This window comes from Hippocampus zosterae, chromosome 13, assembly GCF_025434085.1.
Source record: "Hippocampus zosterae strain Florida chromosome 13, ASM2543408v3, whole genome shotgun sequence".
NCBI lineage: Eukaryota > Metazoa > Chordata > Actinopteri > Syngnathiformes > Syngnathidae > Hippocampus > Hippocampus zosterae.
In genome coordinates this window covers 15,318,976-15,343,447 of record NC_067463.1, presented here as the reverse complement: position 1 = coordinate 15,343,447, position 24,472 = coordinate 15,318,976, and the positions used below count along the sequence as shown (strand labels likewise).

At 42.4% G+C, this 24,472-nt stretch overlaps 2 protein-coding genes and 2 long non-coding RNA genes across 9 annotated transcripts; 3 read left to right on the top strand and 1 right to left on the bottom strand.

The window, feature by feature from the left end:
* The first annotated feature begins 1,908 nt into the window (after positions 1–1,908).
* LOC127613760 (tubulin beta chain-like) lies at positions 1,909–7,751 on the top strand. Its single transcript, XM_052084992.1, has 5 exons — positions 1,909–2,093; positions 4,407–4,515; positions 4,604–4,714; positions 4,830–5,074; positions 6,621–7,751. The coding sequence occupies exons 1-5, from the start codon at positions 2,037–2,039 to the stop codon at positions 7,434–7,436; spliced, it is 1,338 nt and encodes a 445-aa protein (XP_051940952.1). The 5' UTR covers positions 1,909–2,036; the 3' UTR covers positions 7,437–7,751.
* A 1,079-nt stretch (positions 7,752–8,830) lies between these two features.
* dennd1c (DENN domain containing 1C) lies at positions 8,831–21,285 on the top strand. 6 transcript variants are annotated; one of them, XM_052084853.1, is made up of 22 exons: positions 8,831–9,016; positions 9,358–9,422; positions 10,971–11,014; positions 11,098–11,147; positions 11,708–11,827; positions 11,904–11,973; positions 12,051–12,131; positions 12,769–12,822; positions 12,904–13,014; positions 13,102–13,202; positions 13,270–13,315; positions 13,376–13,477; positions 14,099–14,224; positions 14,482–14,583; positions 15,523–15,610; positions 15,696–15,736; positions 15,814–15,861; positions 15,951–15,998; positions 16,082–16,186; positions 16,769–16,848; positions 17,523–17,733; positions 18,644–21,285. In XM_052084853.1, the coding sequence occupies exons 1-22, from the start codon at positions 8,835–8,837 to the stop codon at positions 19,376–19,378; spliced, it is 2,610 nt and encodes an 869-aa protein (XP_051940813.1). In that variant the 5' UTR covers positions 8,831–8,834; the 3' UTR covers positions 19,379–21,285. The 6 variants fall into 6 exon arrangements, with proteins under 6 accessions (XP_051940813.1, XP_051940812.1, XP_051940810.1 ...); XM_052084852.1 differs by having other exon boundaries at positions 12,769–13,014; positions 13,379–13,474; XM_052084850.1 differs by having other exon boundaries at positions 12,769–13,014; positions 13,379–13,477.
* LOC127613844 (uncharacterized) lies at positions 19,503–22,927 on the bottom strand. Its single transcript, XR_007966326.1, has 4 exons — positions 22,762–22,927; positions 21,389–21,484; positions 20,849–20,955; positions 19,503–20,049 (listed from the first exon to the last, which is right to left on the bottom strand). It is a non-coding gene; the product is annotated as an uncharacterized LOC127613844 (long non-coding RNA).
* A 38-nt stretch (positions 22,928–22,965) lies between these two features.
* Positions 22,966–23,820, top strand: LOC127613860 (uncharacterized). Its single transcript, XR_007966346.1, has 2 exons — positions 22,966–23,042; positions 23,308–23,820. It is a non-coding gene; the product is annotated as an uncharacterized LOC127613860 (long non-coding RNA).
* The last annotated feature ends 652 nt before the right edge of the window (positions 23,821–24,472 follow it).

Genomic DNA, 24,472 nt, shown 5'->3' with positions numbered 1-24,472 from the left:
TAACTTTAAATGTGAATTATTAACTTTTTTTGCCAATTACACAGTGAGCATACACAAGGCGTGGCTAAGGGTTTAACAGTTAGTACACAGAGAAAAATCACACAGGCACGGAGAAACAAGGAAACATCACACAGGAAGGCCTGGATCGAACCTTGCAACTCTGCACTGCGAGGCCCGCGCGCTAACCGGGTGCCCACCGGGCCGCCCAAGCTCCAAACAATTAGAGTATACTTTTTTACATCAAATTTTGGGGGGTTATTTACCCATTTATTGTTTGGCACAAAACCCAAATAAAACTCAATCATTTTACATAAATTCCCAGAAGTCAAGGTAATATTGTCACATGTTTTCACAGGCCTCATCAAATGACAAGGAAAGCCTTGATCTTGACACAAGTGCACTAAAGAGGTTTAATGAAATCTCTAGGTACTAATTTGAACAACTTTTAACAAGTTAAAAGAAAGAAACTGAATGTGAAAATGTCCTATGGGGATAACTTTGCATGCACTTGAGATATTTAATGCGTGCATTTGCATAGTAAAAGTCATTTAGAGGGTTTAAAAAAAAAAACTTGGATTACAAAGAACACAGGGAGCTGACATTCAAATGAGCAGAGGGAGATAAATGCAGAAAGACTGATGACAAACAGTTGCTAACTAGCCTCTTGTGACAGCCAATTAACCGAACCAATCAGCCAGTCATCCAAACAGTGATCTTAAGCATCAAGAATTTTGATTTAAAATAAATCCTGTTTGCTAACAGCATTATTAGTTCCTGATAATCAGCACAGAAACAAGAGTGGAGGGAGGGAACAAAGTACAAACACTTAAAAGTTCAACTAGCATTGCAACGTGTAAATTGATCTTTGTCGCCACCGTGTGGTCACATGGGTTACTAAAATGTTGTTGGCTTGAAAACAAGCGCCCTTCGTTGCATCACCTTGTGTGGTTGACGTGGTTGAGACAAACAACAACAACAACAAACAATGTATAATTTCATTTTTAAAAGCTTTATAAAAAAGATGTTGAAGTGTGGAAGAAGAGCATCATAGAAGAGGAGTGGAACAATGAAAGTCTGCTCTGAAACAGACTTTGCTCACGGCCCATCTCTATGGAAACAAAGACTCTATTTGAAGACTGAATTTGGACACTGGCGTGCCGTCAAAACGCGTCAAAAATATTTTGCGTGGCCTTCAAATTCGGCCTTTGGAAAACATAACCTGTTTCCTGCCTTTGTACGTAGCAAGTTACCATGAATGGAGAATGCAGATGTTAAAGAATGTGCCAAACATATTTGATGGATTTATTGGCAGAAAATAAATCATCTGCCATTATTTTGAGGTACTTGGGATTAAAAACTAAAGAGAGACTGAACCACAGTGAGGTTTTGTGCTTGTGTTCGCTTAGAAAAAATTGTGACGAAGCAACTGTGTTATTTTACACCACGTGAAACAAATGTGACACAAGAATGTTTGACGTCAGTGCAATTAGGTACACATATATCGCCGATCTATAACAGATTAATGCGCATGTTGAATAGTCATCCTGCTGAGACAGAGGGGGCATATATTTTGATGCCTTGTCTACACATAGCCGTGCATTTATAAACCGAATATTTCCTCTCCTCATCAATGAAAGAAACCACTGTTGAAAATCTAAAGACCAAAAGAAATAATCCTGAGCTGTAGCTACTGTACACATACATACAACTAATTATGTAGCTTCTGCAATCTAGTGGAAGGGTGTTTAATTGTCCCGTCACTAACTATTTGGCAATGGCATAGACAGTTGATGATGACTCTACCTCTATCCGGCCTATGCCTGCCCAGATACTTTATCCAGTCATGCCGGTTAGTGGTTTCAGAGGATAAAAATGACGTCACGCTCCAGGAAGCAGTTAAGTAGGACAGTGAGGTAAGGGCGTGCTAAAGCTGACAACTACTTCACAGTGCAACTTCCTTCATCCATCACACTCTGCACACTGCGTACACTCTGTACACATTCAACACAAGAGCAGCTCCTGGTAGACACAGCAAGATGCGTGAAATTGTTCACCTGCAAGCCGGGCAATGTGGGAATCAGATTGGAGCAAAGGTACACTGATGACACGAATAATTGGTCTAATTCTGTTTTCTGTTGTTTACGACTCACCACAAATACTAAACAGGACAACATTGGTTGACAAGTGCCAAGTAGGTGTGATAACACACTCTATGACTTGCATATCGGAATGTGATTTATCGCAAACTTTTTGCTATCTGTTAGTGTGCTGCTCCTTTGTGGCATTTTATTTGTCTTTCTAAATGGCTGGCAAATGGTGAAAAACGAATTTCATTGTCTTCTTAAGAAGTCTCCTGAATGATGCTTGGTATCGTTGAAAACTATGTGAAAAGATGTTTAAATCTCTAAATCGTTGTAGAAAGGTTATTACAGTTTACTAAAACGAAAACATTTTGTTAACAAAATAACAAAAATGCTATGAAAAGAATGAAGACTAAATGAAACAAACCTTACGCGAGTCCTAACTAAAACTAAATATAATTGTCGTGAAAATGTCCTTTGTTTTCTATTTGTCAATTAATATACATATTCCTTCAGGGTTCATTCGAGAAGTAATTATTTTAGAATTGCTGTCCTTCTGTACAGAAGAGGTACAGGTTTGCACGTGTGCGTGTGTGTGTGGTGTCACAGCGTGGGGCACTGGCAACACGTTCGTCACAAGATGTTCTGTCTCGCTGGCAATTGTGTGAATGGACCCGACCTGTTCAAAGATTCAGTAACGTTTGTATCGTGTTCGATTAAATTTGCAAGCCGCCACACATCATGTGTGCTACACCGGTCTGTTCAGATTCTTTTGCAGGGCGTAATTGTGGAATTGTGGTAAATGCACTCGGTCACCCTTCCTTAAACCATGAAATAGTGTTACCCATGTGGTTTGTTAATGTCACACCGGATCCCTTTTGAACATATTATGTACCCATGTACCCGTTTATGCTCACGAGGGCCGTGGGCGTGCTGGAGCCTATCCCAGCTGTCTTCAGGCAGTAGGTGGGGTAAACCTTGAACTGGTTGCCAGCCAATCGCAGGGCAGACATAGATGAACAACCATTTGTGCTCACACTCACACCGAGGGACAATTTAGAGCGTCCTATCAACTTGCGAAGCATGTTTTTGGAATGTGGGAGGAAAACAGGAGAAAATCCACACAGGCATGGAGAGAACACGCAAACTGCACACAGGAAGACCAGGGCCTGGAATCAAGCTCATGACCACAACACTGTTAGGTGGACGTGCTAAGCAGTCGACCATTATGATGTACCCACAGAATGATGTGAATTGTACAATGTCAAAGAAGAATGCGTCTTTACACAGTACAATGACAAATTGAACTTTGGGAATGTATTTTTTGTGCACTTAGCCATATTATTTGTGTGCTGGCCCAAGCAGAGTGCTCCTGCAATCTTTGTCACACTATAGTGAGGCATGATTTTCATAACACAGACAACTAAATGTGTGTCGTGTACATTCATTGAATTGCCTTCATGATGTTTTGATTTGGGACGGCCCTGGTGGTAGACCGGTTAGTGCGTCTGCCTCACAGTGCAGAGGTGCGGGTTTCGATTCTGGCTCCGGCCTTCCTGCGTGGAGTTTGTATGTTCTCCCCGTGCCTGCGTGGGTTTTCTCCAGGTACTCCGGTTTCCTCCTACACTTCATGCGTGGCAGGTTAATGGAGCACTCTAAATTGTCCCTAGGTGTTAAGTGTGAGCGCAGCCGCCAGCGAATGACAAATGACGTACCAGCAAAGCGTACGTTTTATCATTCTGTTTTTCATTCATTTGTAAATTGGTATGAGAAAAAGAGAATGAATGGAAATTGCGCCGATTCCAATTGTTCACTTCAAAAAGCAGCCATGTTTTGGAACTACCAGAGTCCCACTGGTGGAGGGAGTGGCATAAAACCAGTATAGCTGCCCTCTGTTCCACTTTTGCTTCAAAAGCAATTTTGCCAAGAAATATGTACGTCTGACTAGAAGTCAAATAAGTTCAAGCATTTTACTGTTGACAGCAATAACCTAATATATGGAAACAATAAATCCTGCATGCTTTTCACACCCACAAACAAGCAGTAAGTGAAGGTACCCGCAGTGAAGGTCTGACAAAATCCCAATGAAATAAGTTTTTTCGATAAAATATCAATAGTTCAAAGAGTTCGAGCATTTGAAAATTTAGGGAGTCCATCTTAAATCGCTGTAGTTTCTAAATGACAAATGTGAAACTTTTTGTGACGATCTTTATTTCAAATTATCGTTGAGGTGCAGATGAAAACTAACTTGTTCAAATCATCCTGGGTTTGGCAGTACTTTGACGCTGAATATTTCCTGTGTGCGAATTGTTTTGCATGCACCAGTTTTGGGAGGTGATCAGTGACGAGCATGGCATCGACCCAACTGGATCCTACCATGGAGACCAGGATCTCCAACTGGATAGAATCAATGTGTACTACAACGAGGCGACAGGTCAGGAATCCCTAAACACAATTTGCAATGACTGATGTGTTTTTAGGGAATTCAAATCCAACCTTTCGTTGAACTATTTGACTCGCAGGAGGAAAGTATGTCCCAAGGGCGGTCTTGGTGGATTTGGAGCCAGGCACCATGGACTCTGTCCGATCTGGCCCATTTGGAAGAATATTTAGACCCGACAACTTTGTCTTTGGTAAGCTACACCTGTTCATGTTCCTTCTTGATAAATGCAAATATTATAAGAAAAGTCGTGATGGTATGACATTCAATTGTGGCCAAGAAGATCAAAATGAGGTCTTTCTTTGCAGGCCAGAGTGGAGCGGGAAATAACTGGGCCAAGGGTCACTACACGGAGGGAGCCGAGTTGGTGGACTCAGTTCTGGATGTGGTGAGGAAGGAAGCTGAGGGATGTGACTGCCTACAGGGGTTCCAGCTTACACATTCTTTGGGTGGCGGGACCGGTTCTGGGATGGGAACCTTGCTCATCAGCAAGATCCGTGAGGAATACCCGGACCGCATCATGAACACCTTTAGTGTGGTGCCCTCTCCAAAGGTAAAACTTATGTTGCGCTCTCGTTTGGTAAGTGTCATTACAGAACTAGAGGACAATTTAGGCACTGACATTTTAAAAGATTGTACCATTTATTTGATATAGTGTAGGTTACTTATGTACAGTACCTTCGGTCATCTAGTTTGATTGTTTGACATGCGTTCTATATGTGGTTGATATTCATTCATTCATTCATACAACTTCCTAACCGTTTGATCCTCACTAGGGTCACGGGGGGTGCTGGAGCCTATCCCAGCTGTCTCCGGGCAGTAGGCGGGGGACACCCTGAATCGGTTGCCAGCCAATCGCAGGGCACACAGAGACGAACAACCATTCACACTCACACTCACACCTAGGGACAATTTAGAGTGTTCAATCAGCCTCCCACGCATGTTTTTGGAATGTGGGAGGAAACCGGAGCACCCGGAGAAAACCCACGCAGGCCCGGGGAGAACATGCAAACTCCACACAGGGAGGCCGGAGCTGGAATCGAACCCGGTACCTCTGCACTGTGAAGCCCAGGTGCTAACCACTGGACTACCGGGCCGCCACCGTGGTTGATATAGGTTTAAAAAAAAATTATGGAAAATCATGAATCCATTCATCCATAGGTGAACCACTTTTTTTCTCATGAAGTATCATGGGCGTGCTGAAGCCAATCCCAGATGTCTTAAGGCTGGAGGCGGGGTTCACCTTCAACTGGTTGCCAGCCAATTCCAGAGCAGACATAGACAAACAACCATTCACACCCATAAGCACACCTAAGGACAATTTCGAGTCTGCCATTAACCTGTCATGCATGTTTTTGGAATGTGGCAGGAAACCCAGGCAGGCACAGGTACAACATGCAAACTCCACACAGGAAGTTCAAGGGCCCGAATTGAACCATGCACTGTGAGACAGACGTGCAAACGGGCTGCTCCGGAAAATAATTATTTTTCATCAAAATAATTGGCCTTGGAAAATTTCCCATTGCATACCTGATGATCTTGCACAGCATACTGGTTGAGAATTACAGACTCATGGAGGTGTAGGAGACTGTATATGTTATTCAATTGATTTTCTGTTTTGTTGCATTATTTTCACTCTTCTGAGTGTTAGTGAAGTGATCATTAATTTACGTTTTTTCTGAGCCGGCCCTTGAACGCCTCTCGAGTTAGGCGGCAGTTGAGAAGGCGCGTAGTCCAACTTCGACGTGTCTGTTTTCGCTTCAGTGCGAAACGAATTCATAAAGTGCATATTCTATAAACCAACACGACAGCTTTGTTTGCTTCGGAGCTGCAACAGAGGGACAACAGAAGAAAGTATTTTAGGAACTCAAGAGATATTTGACGATTTAAATACGATACGACGGCTGAAGTTAGGGCAAGTATAATTTACACAGCAAGTGCTTGTTTCTATATTTTGTACATGAATTATAATTGGGGTGGGGGGAGACACATAAAATGTCCTCCATTTCTGGATTGACCCTTGACAGTTCAGCCTTGGTGGAGTTTTACACTCCGCTGGGTGAGATTATTTTATTTTAATTGCAACATTTTGCCTGCAGGTGTCCGACACAGTCGTGGAGCCCTACAACGCCACTCTGTCCGTCCACCAGCTTGTCGAGAACACGGACGAGACCTACTGCATTGATAACGAAGCTTTGTATGACATCTGCTTCCGTACCCTCAAGCTGACCACGCCCACTTACGGAGACCTCAACCACCTGGTTTCCGCCACCATGAGTGGGGTGACAACCTGCTTGCGTTTTCCCGGGCAGCTGAACGCGGACCTTCGCAAACTGGCTGTCAACATGGTCCCCTTCCCTCGTTTGCACTTCTTCATGCCGGGCTTTGCCCCGCTCACGAGCAGGGGGAGCACCCAGTACAGAGCCCTCACCGTGCCTGAACTCACTCTGCAGATGTTTGATGCCAAAAATATGATGGCTGCCTGTGACCCCCGCCACGGGCGCTACCTCACCGTGGCTGCCATATTCCGCGGCCGCATGTCCATGAAGGAAGTTGATGAGCAAATGCTGAATGTGCAAAACAAGAACAGCAGCTACTTCGTCGAGTGGATCCCCAACAACGTCAAAACGGCCGTGTGTGACATCCCGCCGCGCGGCCTCAAGATGTCCGCCACGTTCATCGGCAACAGCACTGCCATCCAGGAGCTGTTCAAGCGCATCTCTGAGCAGTTCACCGCCATGTTTCGCCGCAAGGCTTTCCTCCATTGGTACACGGGCGAGGGCATGGATGAGATGGAGTTCACCGAGGCGGAGAGCAACATGAACGATTTGGTGTCCGAGTACCAACAGTACCAGGACGCCAGCGCTGAGGAGGTTGGCTTTGAAGAGGAGGAGGAGTATGAGGAGGCGGCCTAAGACCTCTTTTTGTTTAATTCACTGCCTCCATGCAGGTACTGTAACCGGGTTTTTCCGGGTCTGTATTGTCTGCACTATCACTCGTGCCTCTTTTTAGTGCCTCCAGATCTTTGCTATCTTCCATCTAAAGATGGCTTCACTGGATTCTCTTCCTTACCCCAGTGAACACATGGAAATCCGTCAACAGTCCTCTCTGAATGTTTTTTTTTCTAACCTTTACACAATTCTATATCTGGGTCAAATGCAACACATTTTATTTGAATTCATTTGTTGAATCTGGTATTTGACTTCAATAAATGTGTTGGTAAACAGCAATATTGGTGTTTTTTGGTTTTTGTTCTTATCTGAGCCTGAGCATGGAGGACACTCCAGCCATTTTGTCATCAACCAAACAAAAACACCAGGCGCTACACTCTTGCTTTTCTTTACTTGAGAAAAATGAAAACGATAATACAAAAATTATTCCAGGTAAATAAAATATAAAAACAAAACTCCACTCAATGCTTCCCAGACCGCATGACTGCGACATTACCACACCGATCCCTTCTGCCTCACTGGCAGTTAAATACATTCATTCATTCATTCATCTTCCGAGCCGCTTGATCCTCACTCGGGTCGCGGGGGGTGCTGGAGCCTATCCCAGCTGTCTTCGGGCAGTAGGCGGGGGACACCCTGAATCGGTTGCCAGCCAATCGCAGGGCACACAGAAACGAACAACCATTCGCACTCACACTCACACCTAGGGACAATTTAGAGTGTTCAATCAGCCTGCCACGCATGTTTTTGGAATGTGGGAGGAAACCGGAGCACCCGGAGAAAACCCACGCAGGCCCGGGGAGAACATGCAAACTCCACAGAGGGAGGCCGGAGCTGGAATCGAACCCGGTACCTCTGCACTGTGAAGCAGACGTGCTAACCACTGGACTACCGGGCCGCCCCAGTTAAATACATATTAAGTACATATATCAGTAAGCATTGGCGATTTGACAGCATGGCAAGTGGTAGCAAGCACCACCTTGACCAAAAGACCTGCCACCTCTGTTGGGGTGTACTTGTGTTTTGACCGTTACAACATGTAGATAGATTTTAAAAAGCGCTATACTACCATGATATCTGCAGAAGTCAGACAATTGTGAATACCAGGTTTGTAGTTCCAAATGTTCAGACATTTCCCACATTTATATTTCAGGAGAGTTGCAAATAAAGACAATTTATTACACACCTCTTGCATTACATCTGCGATTTGGCAGGTTCATGTCAATAGTCTGCAGGTCATGAACAAAAAAAACAATCTAAATATTCGGGATTTTGCATGTGGTGGTAAAGTAAATATCAAAGTTTTGAATTTGCGGCATGGTGTCATATGCTTGTGCACACAAACGATGACACAAGACTGACATGAAGCAGGAAGTGTTCAGTCACACTCAGACGGTGCCGATTGTGCAGCCGGCCGCTACTTCTCTCTGTCGTCCTGAACTCCAACAGAGATCACCTGCTGAAGATCTCACCTCACCCCCAACCCCCCGTTGTACCGACACATGGACGCAGTGGCATTCAGACAACATGGGCTCGAGAGTGAGGTAAGTTAATCATGTCATTCCTCCACCCTCTAAAATGGTGATGTGAAAATTTATGTCCTTGTTTTTTTTTTTGTCACTTCCTCTCACATCTGAAAGTTTCCTGCAGCGAGTGCATTTCACTCAACAAGGCACCCGAACTTTCAAGTTAGCAGAAAACAGAATGTGTTTCTTCCAGAGAGCCATATATTATTTGAATGTTTGCATTGCAATTCCATTCAAATTGAATGTAAATATTTCCAGTCATCCATTTGACAGATTGGCTCACAGCCAGAGAGAAATGACATTCCGATATTGAGCCCATATTTTGTGTGATGGCTTCTAATCTGTCATGATTTCCACAGACAAAATCCTGAGCGAGCGTTCAACGTGTTCTTTGAGGCAACATGTCCTATCGCCAGCGAAAAAGGTCAGTCGCTTTTTGCCACCTTGCAACAAGGCCTGCGACCATTTCAGTTTCTATTAATGTGCACATCTGTATAGCTTTATCCAATACACTCACAAATTTACCAGTGGAATTGTAGAGCCGCGGAAACATTCCTTTGATTCAAGCACTCATTTCCTCTTTCTCCAAGAAAAGTATAGCAATGCCAGCTAAGTCATTGCCTGAAATCAATGATACAAACACAATCTGTAACAATGGGTATTTCCTGTTCTGTGGTTTGAAAACCACACCGCTTGTCCTGTTGCTTTGAACCAGAAAGCAACATGAATGTGATCAGTCTGCAAGTACGACCCAAAGACTTTTTGCTTATTAACACGCGACATTTATTTGCAATCTTTGATCTCCTGTTTATTGACATTGTCATGGTCTTAAAAATACAAAAGATGACAGTGAACACACTGACAATCGGCAATTGTCACGAGGCTGCCATCTCTGCTAGGTTTGCCTTTCATGAACGCTATCCACCCATTTTTGCAGCTGTGCTTGTGCCTATTCCAGTCGACTTTGAGTGAGATAGCCTAGACTGGTCACCAGCGATTTGCAGGGCGTACATGAAAAAACAACTATTCACACACAGCAGTTGAAGTATTCAAGTAACCTAACAATAGCTTGCATGTTTTTGAATTGTGGGAGAAAGCCAAATGCGGGGAAAACCCATGTAAACACAAGGAGAACATGCTTCACACACGAAGGCCAGAGCTGATGGTCGAAACCCGAACCTCTCGACAGTAAAACAGACATGCTAACCACTCTGCAAAGTAATCTTCCTGTATTTACCACTGACTTCACAAAAAATACAAATCCACAGACAGGCTTCAACATTTTTTCGGAAGACCTGCAACAAGCGTCTACATATGTTACAAAATACTTAATGTCCAACAATATACACTCAGCTAGGAAAAAAAAAAATCACATACAGAAAACATTTGCCCTCTCTGAATGCTGTGCAGTTTAATTTCTATACAGCAGTGATTTCCAATTACAGTGGATAAAATATATTGTTGAATTATTTCATTTTTTTTCATAAAGTGGTTGCGTGAAATAAAAGCATGTGAATCGAAATACATTCTTTAAGTAGAGTAGGAGTCTCTTTATAAAATGTATCTGGATCCAGATGACCTTATTTTATACAACCACTTGACGAAATGACGTTGAGTAAATTCACCACTCCATTTTTTTCACCGTAGGGTGCTGTGTAAGGTCACGTGCTGTGGGAAATCACTCAATTTCAATAAATATTCCTGAAAATGATTATTTTCTGCAATTGGCTGGCAACTGATTCAGGGTGTCCCCCGCCTACTGCCCAAAGAGGGCTGGGATAGGCTCCAGCACCCCCCGGGACCCTAGTGAGGATCAAGCGGTTCGGAAAATGGATGGATAGATGGATCATTTTTCCATTGCATGTTCATCCATCTATGCCTGTGACATATAATGACAAGCAGAACGATCAAATGCTCTTTCATGGCAAGGAAACATTACCGTTGGACAAAGCTATGTATTTTTGTGCTCCAGATCCAGTCGTACGTCTTCAGTTTCCAGATGACTTCAGAGATGAGGTACACTCGTTTGGCTCTGCTTGCCTGCATGCATCCATCCATCTACCGTCAATTTTGAATGACATACATGATCTGCTTTGTAGGAGTCTTGTCAAACGTTATCCAGGTTCTGTTTCCCATACGACATGCAAGGGTGAGTTTTGCATCATTACTTCAACCAAAAGGTGTGCATTGTTACTAGGGATGGGAATTGATAAGAGTTGCTCGATTCCCATTCCATTGTCGACTCTGTTTAATGATTAAATGCTTCATCGATTCTCTTATCAGTACTTTTTTACGGTGGTCGTAGTAGTGGGGCGGGGACTAAACAAGTAGATTAGCAGCACCTACGCTTCGAAGTAAGGTCCAGGGTTTGAGTCCGGCTCCGGCCTTCCTGCGTGGAGTCTGCATGTTCTCCAGTTCAGTGTATACCCTGCCTGCTTTTTTTTTGCTGCAGTCAGAATTATTTGTGGACTTTTTTTGATGCACATTAGCAACTGTTATGTTGTTTGGGGGTGCTGTGCAGCCCCCATACAATAAAGCCACCTCCATTGTCATCTACTACCCTTTTTTTGTCAGACTACACAAAAAAAGCAGAAGCTGCATTGCGTCACAATCTGATAGGGCAAACAAATGTCTGTCTGCATTTTTTGAAGTGCTGGGGCAACATCGGCCATGGACTGCACTCTATTTCCAATATCATCTTTTATTCAGGGTAAGGGAGGAAACGGCTGTGCAGCACTTTACTTTTGTTCTGACTGATATTGAGGGATGCCAACGCTTTGGCTTCTGTCGTGTCAACAACAGTTCTCAGATGTGCCTTTGCATACTCAGGTATAAACATTTTGGGCAAATGCTAATGCTTAGTTTCATCACTTCATAGAGTGTGACACTATGATTGTTTTCACAGTTACCTTCCCTGGTTTGAGGTCTTTTATAAATTTCTCAATACCCTAGCTGACTGCATCACTAAGGACCAGGTGAGTTTAAAATATGATCAAGTCTCATTTGTTCCAAATAAACATGATGACACCAAGCACATTCATCTGCTTATCAGATCGATGAGATGAAAGTGATGCTCGCAACACTCTACAAGCAACCCATTCCTCTGACAGCTGGATCTATCACACTGCAGATGGTAAATTAAAAATATATATATTTGGTGGATACTGTACTTTATATTGAGCAGCAATGGGTTGTTTAGGGTTCCATGGCTTCGAGGGGGCTACATAACAGTGTTCAGTCACTTAGCAGAGGGAATTTATACTACCGGTACTCATATTAATGCTTCGATATAGCTCAGGCGTGCAAACTGGCGAGTCTCGCAAAACAAACCCATATTTATGTTGACAATTGAGGGATTTCATTTTATCTGTGACCAGCTCTGTTTTTTTTTTTTACAACATTTCATGAAAGGTTACAATTTTTTTTTTTTAATCAGAGATGAACGATTTCTGGTTGCATTGCACTGATTACGATAACCGGTAATCATCATCATTCTAAATTTCTGTCTAAGGGTTAGGTTCAGCAACAGGAGGATTTTTTTTTCTTCCTGAAACGTGATTGGTACAAATCACAACTCATGGTAAACATCGCTTTTTTAGATCAAACTTAAAAACAAAAACTGAAAATATTTACTCAGAACTGAAATGTTAGAAAATATAAAGATGTTTTTGAAATACTTTTCGGGACACAGAAAACCATCTCGGATTAACATTTATTGCTGGCCAGTGTTATCATTTCAAAATATAATCATGTTGAATTCTTCTGGCAAGGCTCCATACTTCATTGCTCCTGATCCGATAGGTCTGCCGTCTATCCCCGAAAATGTGAGTATTTGCGATCAAACCTGGCGCCTCAAGTTTTACTTGCTGTGTTTGCATTTATGTGTGTTTGTGTCTGTACACCAGAGGAATTTGACAGAGCTGGTCGTGGCAGTAGATGTGACGAACCTCCTGCAGCTCTACGCCAGCATGTTGTTTGAGAGACGCATCCTCATATTTGCTCGCAAACTCAACACTGTGTGTATTTCTTTCATTGTTTTGCATTCCATTTAAATACGCTTGACACACATTCACCTATCTCGTGTGCAACTGTGCCGTTTGTAGCTGACATCTTGTGTACACGCACTCGGAGCTCTGTTATACCCAATGCACTGGCAACACATCTTCATCCCAGTTCTGCCACCTCACCTTCTTGACTATTGCTGGTAAGCCTGTCAGTCTGTCGTCTGTATTTCTATTTCTATATGTCACATCTGGTATCACCTGTTGCAGTGCACCTATGCCGTACCTTATTGGGGTTCATAGCAGTCTAGCCGAGGTAAGAAATTGTTTGAAATGCATAAACAAAGGCCATTAAATAACAGTGTGGGTTTGGCAGAAGGTGAGGAGTCGAGGCTTGGAAGAAGTTGTCATTTTGAATGTGGATACAAACACATTGGAAACCCCTTTCAATGACCTGAAGAAGATACCTTCCGATGTGGTAATAGCTTGTGTGTGTGTGTGTGTGTGTCTGTGTGAATGTATTTTTTTAAGCAGTCCATCATTAGTAGTGTTGCAGTGGTTCACGGAGCCGTCCTTCACATTTCCCATCATCCTCTGGCATGACCCAAAAGTATTGTAACAGCAAGGCCAATTCATGTATTTTTGCTGAAAAGTGAAAACGCTTCGGCTTGACATCATTTGAGAAAAGAGATCAACAATTCGGTTTTTATTTGCACACTGAAAATCTGTTGGTGTTAATTCAACACCACTGGGTGTTCATTTTAACACAGGCAAAGTGTCGATATGCATCCATATGGTACGTGGTGTTAAAGTAACATTTATTCATGTGTTAAGTGTTCAACACCCAATAGTGTATCACTGCAACACAATGTGTTGGCGGTGCAGGAATAATAACACTATTGAGTGTGGCGGAAAAAGTTTTTCAAATATTTATCTCTGTCTCTTTTGATATCATCAACACCTGGCATTTGATAAGATATCCTTTATTTATTTGTCCCACACTGGGGAAATTTACAACGGGACCGTGAGGACTTTTTCCACTGTATGTCGTATCTGCGTTACGTCACCAGTTGTAAATGTACAGTATATCTGTCCCCAGGTGTCTGGACTAAAAGTATGTTTGAAGCGTCAGGTGGTTTCTGCTGGTTGTGGGGTCTCACGGGCCTTTCTCAAGGCCCAGTCTGTCCTCTTTGGAGGATACAAGGATGCTCTGCAGAATCATAAGGTCGGTTTCTCCTTAAAATGTGGCTTGAAGTGGATGCAAATGTTTCATTATTATTTATTTCTTTACATTTTTGTACATTGATCCAGTTTAAATTTCTATTTAAAAAAATACAATTTAATCCTGGAGGTGAATTGAATTTTCTTATTCTGTTGGAATTTTCTTTTGTACACATTACATATTATTATTATTATTAGTAGTAGTAGTAGTAGTAGTATTGCAAATATTGAAATATCATAATCTTTTCTTTAATTTTGCAGGGGGGTGAGGTATCCTTCAGTAATGATGTGTTTCTAGACCACAAATCTGCCAGTATGAGGGGATTTCTTCAGAGTGCCATTCATTTACAGTTTTTCAAACAGGTACAGCACATGGCTTCTCTAAGTGTCTGCTGCTCTCTACTGGACAAAAATCTTTAACCATGTACTGTACGGTGTGTACTCTTTGAAAAACTAGGCTTTATGGGAGGGATTCTCAAGTACAAAATAATGGCACAATGAGAGACCATTTTACTTTTGTGACTTGTGTTAGTTTATTCCATTTATTTACTTATCATTGTTGTATCACTGCAAAAAACAAATCCATGATCCTGTTTGTTTGCACTCCTGCCTCACAGACGAAAGGTTCTGGGTCCTGAGCTCCAGCTTGATTTCTATGTGAATTTTGCATGTGATGAAACATTTGTATTGGTTTCCCAAAATTCATAAATGCCCTCCAAATCAAACTGTAACTACAATGTGGCCCGCGACAAAAATGAGTTTGACAGCCCTGCTCTAAATTGTGTGAATGTGAGCGTGAATGGTTGTTTTCGATTCTTGCCCTGGGGTTGCCTGGCGACCAGTCCAGGGTGCTGGGATAGGCTTGAGCTCACCAGTGACCCTGAGGATAGGCATTCTAGAAAATAGATGCATCATTGGATATGTAAAGCAGTTTAAAGTTGAGTACTGTTAGCTAATTTTAGCAATGACTACTCTACACACGTTGAATTTATGACCCTAGATGGTCGTTTGGGTGCTTTACTTACCAGGACGATAGGAATGCATGCACCTCATCTGTATCAGTAAATATTAATAGTGAGTAAAAATCATTAAAAATAATAGTCTGCGTTTATTCCGGTGAATACATGCAGGACGACATCCGATCAGCTCCTTACACGTGTACTCCGTGCAGTTTACTGACTTATTCTGTTGAGGCTGAAGAACGTGGCTCCATACGAATCTGATTTAAAGACAGAGTCATCCCTGAGATAATTTATGTGATACTAGTGTTCATTAGTAGGCTAATTTGCGAAATATTTTCAGTTTATTGATGGACGTCTGGACATCCTGAACACAGGGAAAGTGCCACAGGACCTCTTTGAAGAGGAAATTCTTCAATGTGAAACGACAGGTAGGTTCATTCAGTGTGCTGTAGTGTAGACAGATTGTGGAGGGAGGAATCTGTCACTTATTTCCTGGTTGGTCTTTTTTTCCAGGAAAGAGTAAATCTTATCTACAGATAGTTGGTAATTTAAAGGTAAGTGAGTACTTGTTTAAAAAAAAGTATCTACTCGTATTGTTGCCCAATTCAGGATCCTGTTCTATCTGTGACAGAGAGGGGGAGGTGCGCTGATCCTCAACATCAAGTCCAAAACAAATAATGTACGTGTGAACTGAGGGGTGTTTCGTGAGACTAGCGTCTGCTATACTTGAACTATTGTTTGTATACAAAAGTTCTCCGTCTTTACCAGGCAAAAGGCCTCACAAGTTCTGGTTTGAAAAGCAGGTTGAAACATAAGGTGAGTTATGTAATGGTTGCTGTAATACTTAACTATGGCGTGATATACTTGTGGCTTCACCAACAAGTGTGTTTGTAAGGCAGGCCTTCAGTCAAACACAGACCCTTCAGAGAGGCGGATCTTTGTCACATCGTGCTCAGTCTGACTGCCTGCAGAATCGTCTGCCAATCACACAACACTTTGGAATGGTAATAATCCCCCAAAAATGTAATACAACATCTATGCCTGTCAATGGAAAGCCGCCGTTTGACCATTTGTTCAAAATCTCTTTTTGGCGATCTTGTAAGAGTCGGCTCTTGGTCTTCAATTTTAAAACAATCTACCGCGCACTAGTCGATTGACTCTGGCACACGGCATAGAACGACTGGATTTGACTACTAGTACACGATTAAACCTCATTAGTAAACTATTGTCCTGTGCTTGTAATGCCTGCATCAGACTATAACAGTTTTGCCCCATTATTGGCCCGAGTTGCTATCACGAACATCATTTGTCGGGAACAGTTCAACTCCTTGTAGTGTGACATAATATAAATAAATAAATACATAATGTTATATATACTGTATACAAACGTATGTAGACGTTATGTCAGCAATGAATAAATGGCCATACGGCTTTCCATACATGAGAGAAAAGTAAAGCACAACATCCGATGCATTCAACGTATGTGTCTTGCATTTTTTTGTGCTGTTTTCACACCTCTGCCTCTATTTGTCTATCAAACCTGTTTTTTCTTTTTTGTTTGATGCTGGTGATTATTTTTCTTCGAGTCACGTCCTCGTCGGCCCAGTAACAAACTTGGCGTCACACAAGGCCAGGGAGCTAAGGCAGCTGGAGATGCATGGAGCGGGTGAGAAACCTAAACCTGCGGACAAGTATTATTGGCCATTTACAGTGCCAATTCATTAACCATTTACCGTATTTTCCGCACTATAAAGCGCACCTAAAAGCATTCAGCTTTGTCAAAAGCCGACAGTGCGCCTTCTAATCCGCCTCATAATTGGATCAATAATCTGATTTATTCGACGTAGTATTTTAAACATTCTGTGAAGCGATTTGTTACAGCTGCAGCGATATAAATAAAGATTTATTGTCTTTTTTTCTATTTGTATTTCCTTCAGCGCAGCTCCATCTAATCGATAAATAACGTAACTTAAGCCACGATTGGAGCTTCTATTCATGTGCGCCTTATAATGCGGTGTGCCTTATAGTGTGGAAAATATGGTAGTTTACATTTTGGACATAGTTTTGCTTTGTGGAAATAATTTGGGGGAGTCCTGACTTGAATTCTCCTTTAGGATGAACTAAAACAAAGAAGGTAGAGCCAAAGCCATCAGGTCCTTTCACTAGTCCAACATGAGTTGATGCTGATCTCCAAAACGTTCTTTTGGATAAATGGAAAAAAAAAAGAATCCACAGACGCACCCCCAAATTGTGAAAAAAGTCTTTAACTTTAACCCATTTTTTTGGACTTTCTGTACATCATTTGGATGTGTCCATTCTTGTGTGGCCATGTGTATCAAGGGCAATGCCTGGGCAAGGGGCCATGCCTGACTCTGAGTTTAAAACGGATGAAGAGAAGGAGGAAGAGGAACTGTGTGATCTAGAGGAAATGGATCTTCTAAGCGAGATCTTTGACACCCTCAGCATTCGCAGCTCACATGACAGGGGCCTGTTATACGGCACACGCAGCCTGGATCTTTTTGGACCAGACAGCCATGACTATATTACAAAGGTAAGAACATAAAAATGACGTATACATAATGTCACATGGTTGATATTAGTAAGAGCTAGAGTAGAACGCGGGCGGCCCGGTAGTCCAGTGGTTAGCACGTCGGCTTCACAGTGCAGAGGTACCGGGTTCGATTCCAGCTCCGGCCTCCCTGTGTGGAGTTTGCATGTTCTCCCCGGGCCTGCATGGGTTTTCTCCGGGAGCTCCCGTTTCCTCCCACATTCCAAAAATATGCATGGCAGGCTGATTGAACACTCTAAATTGTCCCTAGGTGTGAGTGTGAGCGTGGATGGTTGTTCGTCTATGTGTGCCCTGCGATTGGCTGGCAACCGATTCAGGGTGTCCCCCGCCTACTGCCCGGAGACGGCTTGGATGGGCTCCAGCACCCCCCGCGACCCTAGTGAGGATCAAGCAGTACGGAAGATGAATGAATGAATAGAGCAGAACGCTTCATTTTAAATGACTGTCAGAGAGGTCTTACTGGGTGGGCTAAATGTCACTTTTCCAATATACCCCTTAAGGTAAATTTATCGCATTCTCAGCATTATGTGGTCCATCTACTGCTGCACAATTATGAGCGCATTAAATTATTTCCGGTCAGTCAGTACTTTCTAGATGTAGCAATTTTTAGATGTCCCCCGCCCCCAAAAAAATCTCCCTTTTCAAGGTAAAATTTGTAACATTTAAAAGTGGATGAAAATGTACTTCCCCACTAAGTAGAGCTATTATACCATTTTTTTTCAACATTATCAAAATACATGAAAAATTCAAGAGATATCCACGGACATTATGGTTATTTGTGTATTGGATTATTTTATTTTATTTTTGAGAAAGCTAGGATCGTCCCTCCATCTTATTCAGTTGTGCAGGGCTAACCCGTGTAAATTTGATTAACAACGACTGTTTTGTTTAGCTTGGTCGAGTTAATCCCAGCCAGGAGAGCCTCTCTCTGTGCACGAGTGGCAGTGGCAGCCTTAACAGCTGGAAACTGGAACAGTCAGAGAACGTGCAAACGCTGACTGGCACCTCGGATGGGCTGAGCTTTGATGCATATGCGACTGTCAAGGATACGTCAGCATTTGTAACCGAGCAAGAAAAGATCCTGAGAGGCGTCGGAGATCAACAGTTGAAAAGGAAGGAAGCAATAGATGTGAACCACAAAGTAGAAATCCATAGCAGAAATAGTTCAAAGGAAGTGACGACTGAGCCAGAAAGGACAGTGACTTCAAAACGGAATCCTGTGGAGGAAACAGCTGAGCGACACGAGGACAAAGACTTGGAAAAGACAGAAGATGGTCTAAATCCAGGGGAGAGTGAGAAGCAATGTCGCGAAAACAAAACGGATGAAGTACAGAAGGATGTAACAGAAGAGAGAAGTGGAATGCTCATGATGAAAAGTGCAGAAGTGGGCTTCCATTCTCATGAGTCCAGAGAAGGCTTCCTTGAGAAGTCAAGGAATAACGACTTGGCCGAGAGTGACAGAGCAGGTAACAGCAGTGATATTGTTCAAACATATCAGTCGTATAATTCAAGGACCCATTCAGATGCTAACAGCACCAGCGAGAACGAGCAAGGAGGCCCAACTCCTCTCAAGGTATCAGAACTCAAAAAGATGTTTGAATCTCAATGGAGCAGCCACACTGGCTGATTGGGAGCCAGTGAACTTTGAACTGAGCCAGGAACTTTGGTTCTGCCCCCCCTCCCCCACCCCCCGCAAAAAATGTCCACATATCTTTTGACAAAGTTTGGATCATGACTAAGAAAGTAAGCAATAGTGTTCACATATTCTTTATTTACGTACACATTATTTTTACGTACAAAATTCAACAGAATAAAAGTGCATCATAGTTATCGCCAGTGTCAATCACTATCCTTCATGCATAATACATAATTTATCTGTATATTTATATAGACTAAACAATGCAGAGTGCAGTAAAAACGAACAAACCTCAATTCAAATACAAAGCCAAGTTCAGTTCAAATTTCTCTTTGTCATGGAGCCAAACTGGTGACATATTTGATGACCTATTTAATCCAATAAGTGAATCAAAAGGGGAAAAAAGTGTCTGGTGTGTCAGAATGTATCAAGAATGTATCTGGTGTGTCAAGAATGGATAATCACCACAAGTGCGTGGGGGTATTCATCCACACGGTTGATAAAGGGGTCAGTGGGGAAGTTGCAACATAATGTGGAGTAAATCATATGAGGCGTTCTTCTTTGGGCAAAGGGAAAGGCAGGCCGTTCTTTTCGGATCCACCTGCTGCGGCCGGTTTCCTTTCTTCTGCGCTGGGGCGGTAGGTTCCCTCCATTCTTCTCTTCTTTATGACGCACAGCAGAAGAAGCAGAGTCAAGCCAAGGAACAGAACCACGGTGGAGAACAGTGCCGACACCGTGAGTGGGAAGAATGCGCGCATTGTCATGGTGAGGTACAGCTGTAAAAAGGAGATGAAAATGGCAAATATTTTCAACCTCAACTTACATAGAGATATCGTATTCTCACCGTGTACTCATATGCACTTATTTATTGATTTCTCCTTAATTTATCCAGATGACGTATTTTTCCAATGAAAAACAAACCATTAATGTGTAATCTCATCTTGTTACACTTGCATTTGGGGCTAAGTATTGCCAAAAACCTCACGATAGAATGCGTAATCACGATTCAGGGGTCATGATGCTGAACATGTGGAGCCCGAAACTTGGCATTCACGGCGATACGTATCCTGGTATTTTAGATTACTTTGCATACATTTTTGATGAAAATAGTAATGTATATACAAATAATACTTTGTGCTGAATGGTAAACATTTTCTTCTTCTACTGTTAGCTGCTGACTGTTTCGGTTAAGAGTCAGTGCCGTGCCTGCTCGAAAGCAAAAATTAGCCTTCAGAGATGCCTCCGTATCGTATAGAAGCCTACAACGACATCTTCCCGTGTCGATTTTTCTTTTCACACACCCCTACTTGCATTTTACTTATTTATTGTCTTTTTGAGGCAGCACCTGGCAACGAACAAGCTTAATGATGACTGAATGGAAATTACTGCAATGTAGGAAAGGTTCTGGCTCCACCAGGCATATGTGCAAACTGTACAATGACTAAAATACCGAATACATACAAAGGTTGCTTGACTATGTGTCCCAGTGAATGACAGGTGACCAGTCTAGGGTGTACCCCGGCTGGTGCCTGAAGTCAGGTGGGAGAGCCTCCAGCTCACCTGCAACCCTGATGAAAACAAGTGAAATAGAAAATAGATGGGCGAATTGAGATTTAAAAAAAAATGTTCATACACAATTCCGTTTTCTGTGTTTAATGGTATGACAAATGAAGGATGTTAAAATATGACCCAAAAAAGTGTGTATAGTTAAAGATTTTGTGGGGGCGACAGTGTAATGCTGGAACAAATCAAAACAATGTTTTTTAATATTCATTTCTGACTTGAGGGTAATGTCTCGGGATATAGAAAACAAAATCATTCTACATGTTTTAACGGGTGAATTGTTTTGTTTAGCATCCATGGCTTGTTACATATTAAACTCATAGTATCACATCACACTTGTGCATGTTATTCCAAGAAATGTCATTGGATAGTTATGAGAAACTACATGATAAGGGTAAAAGAAACACACACAATTTAGACAATGTGACAATATTTTACCTCTCAGAAGAAAGGAAAGAAGCTTTGAGGTCTGGGGTGGCCCTCAAACTTACATTGGAGCAAACAAGCATCAGCCAATTTTTAATCATGCAGCATCTGGGGGAAATAAAGGCCAAAACCAGTCAGATAATAATTACAGGTTTCTTATTTTCTGCACTTATGTAGGTATTTACCTTGGTGTTAAAGGTCCCCTTACATTGTAATACATTTTTTCCCCCACTTATTCCACAAACACATTATTAATCAGAATACGGTGGTACCTCTACTTACGAATGTCTCTTCATATGAAATATTCAAATTCTGAAACGCCTCAACAGGAAAATATATACAGTATTAATTATAAATTAGCATGTTAAAATCCATTTTTACACTGTAATTGTAAAATATGAAATTAGGTATTACTCATCCACTTCTGGGCGGCCCGGTAGTCGAGTGCTTAGCACGTCGACTTCACAGTGAGGTACCGTGTTCGATTCCGTCTCTAGCCTTCCTGTGTGGAGTTTGCATGTTCTCCCCGGGCCTGCATGGGCTTTCTCCGGGTGCTCCGGTTTCCTCCCACATTCCGAAAACATGCATGGCAGACTGACTGAATACTCCAAATTGTCCCTAGGTGCGAGTGCGGATGGTTGTTCGTTTCTGTGTGCCCTGTGATTGACTGGCAACCGGTTCAGGGTGCCCCCCGCCTAATGCCTGAAGACAGCTGGGATGGGCTCCAGCACCGCCCGCGACCCTAGTGAGGATAAAGCGGTTCGAAAAATAAATGAATGATCCAATTCTCACAAATGATGATTTGATGGGCTTCAGGAGGATTTTCAGATTTCACAGTGGGCCATGAGATAGTTTACGTTTGGGAATGCCTGGCGATTTAAAGCATGTCAAAAAACAGACAAAAATGTTGACCAGTTTTCCGATGCCACGGCTGATGTCTATTAATATCTTGTTTTGTTTAAAACACAAAAGAAAATATGCTTTCTTTCATGGTTCAGAAAACCAAATCCACATATTGAAATGTTGTACTTTTTAAAAAATAATTTATCTTAAAAATAAACCTTTTCAATTCCTTTCCATTCGGTGTGAAATAAGTTGCTGTCAAAATTATGTTTTATTGAAAAGTTAAAAACATATACATGTATAATTTAAATTTAAAAAAAAATTGTCCGAAAAATAAATCCTCAAGTCAAGTCGGCCGGTCGAGATGCGGTTCTGCGGGTCAGGAAGGAATGCAGCCGATCCTGCTCCACCTGTTCTCTCAGCTGACTGCTGTGTGCCGCCACAAAGTTGGAGGAGGAACCGAAGAATCCCCGCCAACACTAACTCACCTTCTTCGCTGCAGTCACCATTAAGACCTACGACGTTACTTGAGAGAAAATTACCTGTCCAAGAGCCGGGAACGTGTCCAGGTGAAATGAAGCTCGTCGTTTGTTAAAGTCCCACTTTAAAGACGATAGAGAAGTATCCACCGTGACAACAACGCGTCCTCAGCCCAACCGAAACTATTTGGAAGCGCACTACCTGACTGTCCATATGGAAATAAGCAGGTCACGTGAATCACATCGGCCAATCAGAAACGTCTGCCATTCTCTGTTTGTGCCACGTTCGACAAACGTTTGTTGTTTTGGGCTCTTGTTTTTCATTATTTCGTGTTTAAAAACAGGTACGTCCGCGCCAACTGCTTTAAAAAGTGATAATAAATAACTGCAAGTATTTAATTGGTAAACTAGCTCTTTTTTGTAACTTTTCACACCAACGTTTATTCTGTACAAAGCACCTACCAACTAATTTACCTATTTCCACATTTGTTCAATTGTTTTCTGTGAGGAATTTGCATGTCCTCTTCGTGCTTGTGTGCATTTTGTACGGATGTATGAGTTTTCAGCTACATTCATTTGTCATATATGTATGTGGCTGGGGTTTTACAGACACTTTTCAAGAGTGCGTGGACAAATAATGCACATGCATATAGCAGCTTCCTCATAGATTTCCCTCTGTGGACTGCCGTTGATAGAAGGACGCTGTCAATATCTGGCCCGACCGGAGCTCCATGATGCCACCATGAGCTTGCAGAGTGAATACATGGAACACCGTTACATGTATTCGGTTACTCCCAAAGCCAGCCCATTCCTGCCTGAAAGACTTTACGGGTCCCTGTTGGACAATGTAAAACGAGTGCCACTAGAGGGCACATCAGGAAAGACGTTTAGAAAATCAACAGGAAATTTTAAGACATGACATGCATCAAAGAAACGCCTGGTTCTCGATTGTGCAGTCAAACAAAAGTGGGGGTCTTTCTATATTAACCTCTGTTTTCAAGGAGGCATGCAGAAATTTACTAGAGAGTAATTCAGGAAGTTAACAGCAGTGAATGTTGTAACAGTCATCTAGATGGTCAAGTATTCATACTGTGACCAAATACATTTTTGTATGTGTTAGCATCTTTTACCAATTTTCACAATTTTTTACACATGGTTTTTACGAAATGTGGAGAATGATTTTTTTTAATAGGCAAATTTTTACTCTGTGTTGTAAATACACACGTCCACAGAAAAACAAAAGTCAGTTTTTAAACTTTGTTTTCAGGGCAAACCAAAGGGGTAATATATTTTAGCCAGAGAAAAGAAGTGGAGGGTGGTGTCATTGATGATTCTGCCATAGGTGTGTTAACATGATTAAATCCTGACTTCATGTTGACTCCAAATGAACAGGTTCGATGTCAGGCTTCCGCAGAGCTTGCTGATGATCTGATCATTTGAATCAGGTGTGTTGCAACAGAGAGACTTGGAAAACATGCAAGACAGGGTCCCTCTCCAGGACCTGAGTTTGACACCCCTGATTGCGCGTCGACCTCACCTACCGGGTTTGATTCTAGCTCCGGCGTTCCTGTGTGGAGTTCCTGCGTGTTCTCCTCGTGCTTATGTGGGGTTTCTCCGGGTACTCCGGTTTCCTCCCACGTTCCAAAAACAAGCATGGCAGGCTGATCGAAGACTCAAAATTGTCCCTAGCTGTGAGTATGGGCGCGGATGGTTGTTTGTCTCATGGTGCCCTGTGATAGGCTGGCAACCAGTTCAGGGTGTCCCCTCGCCAACT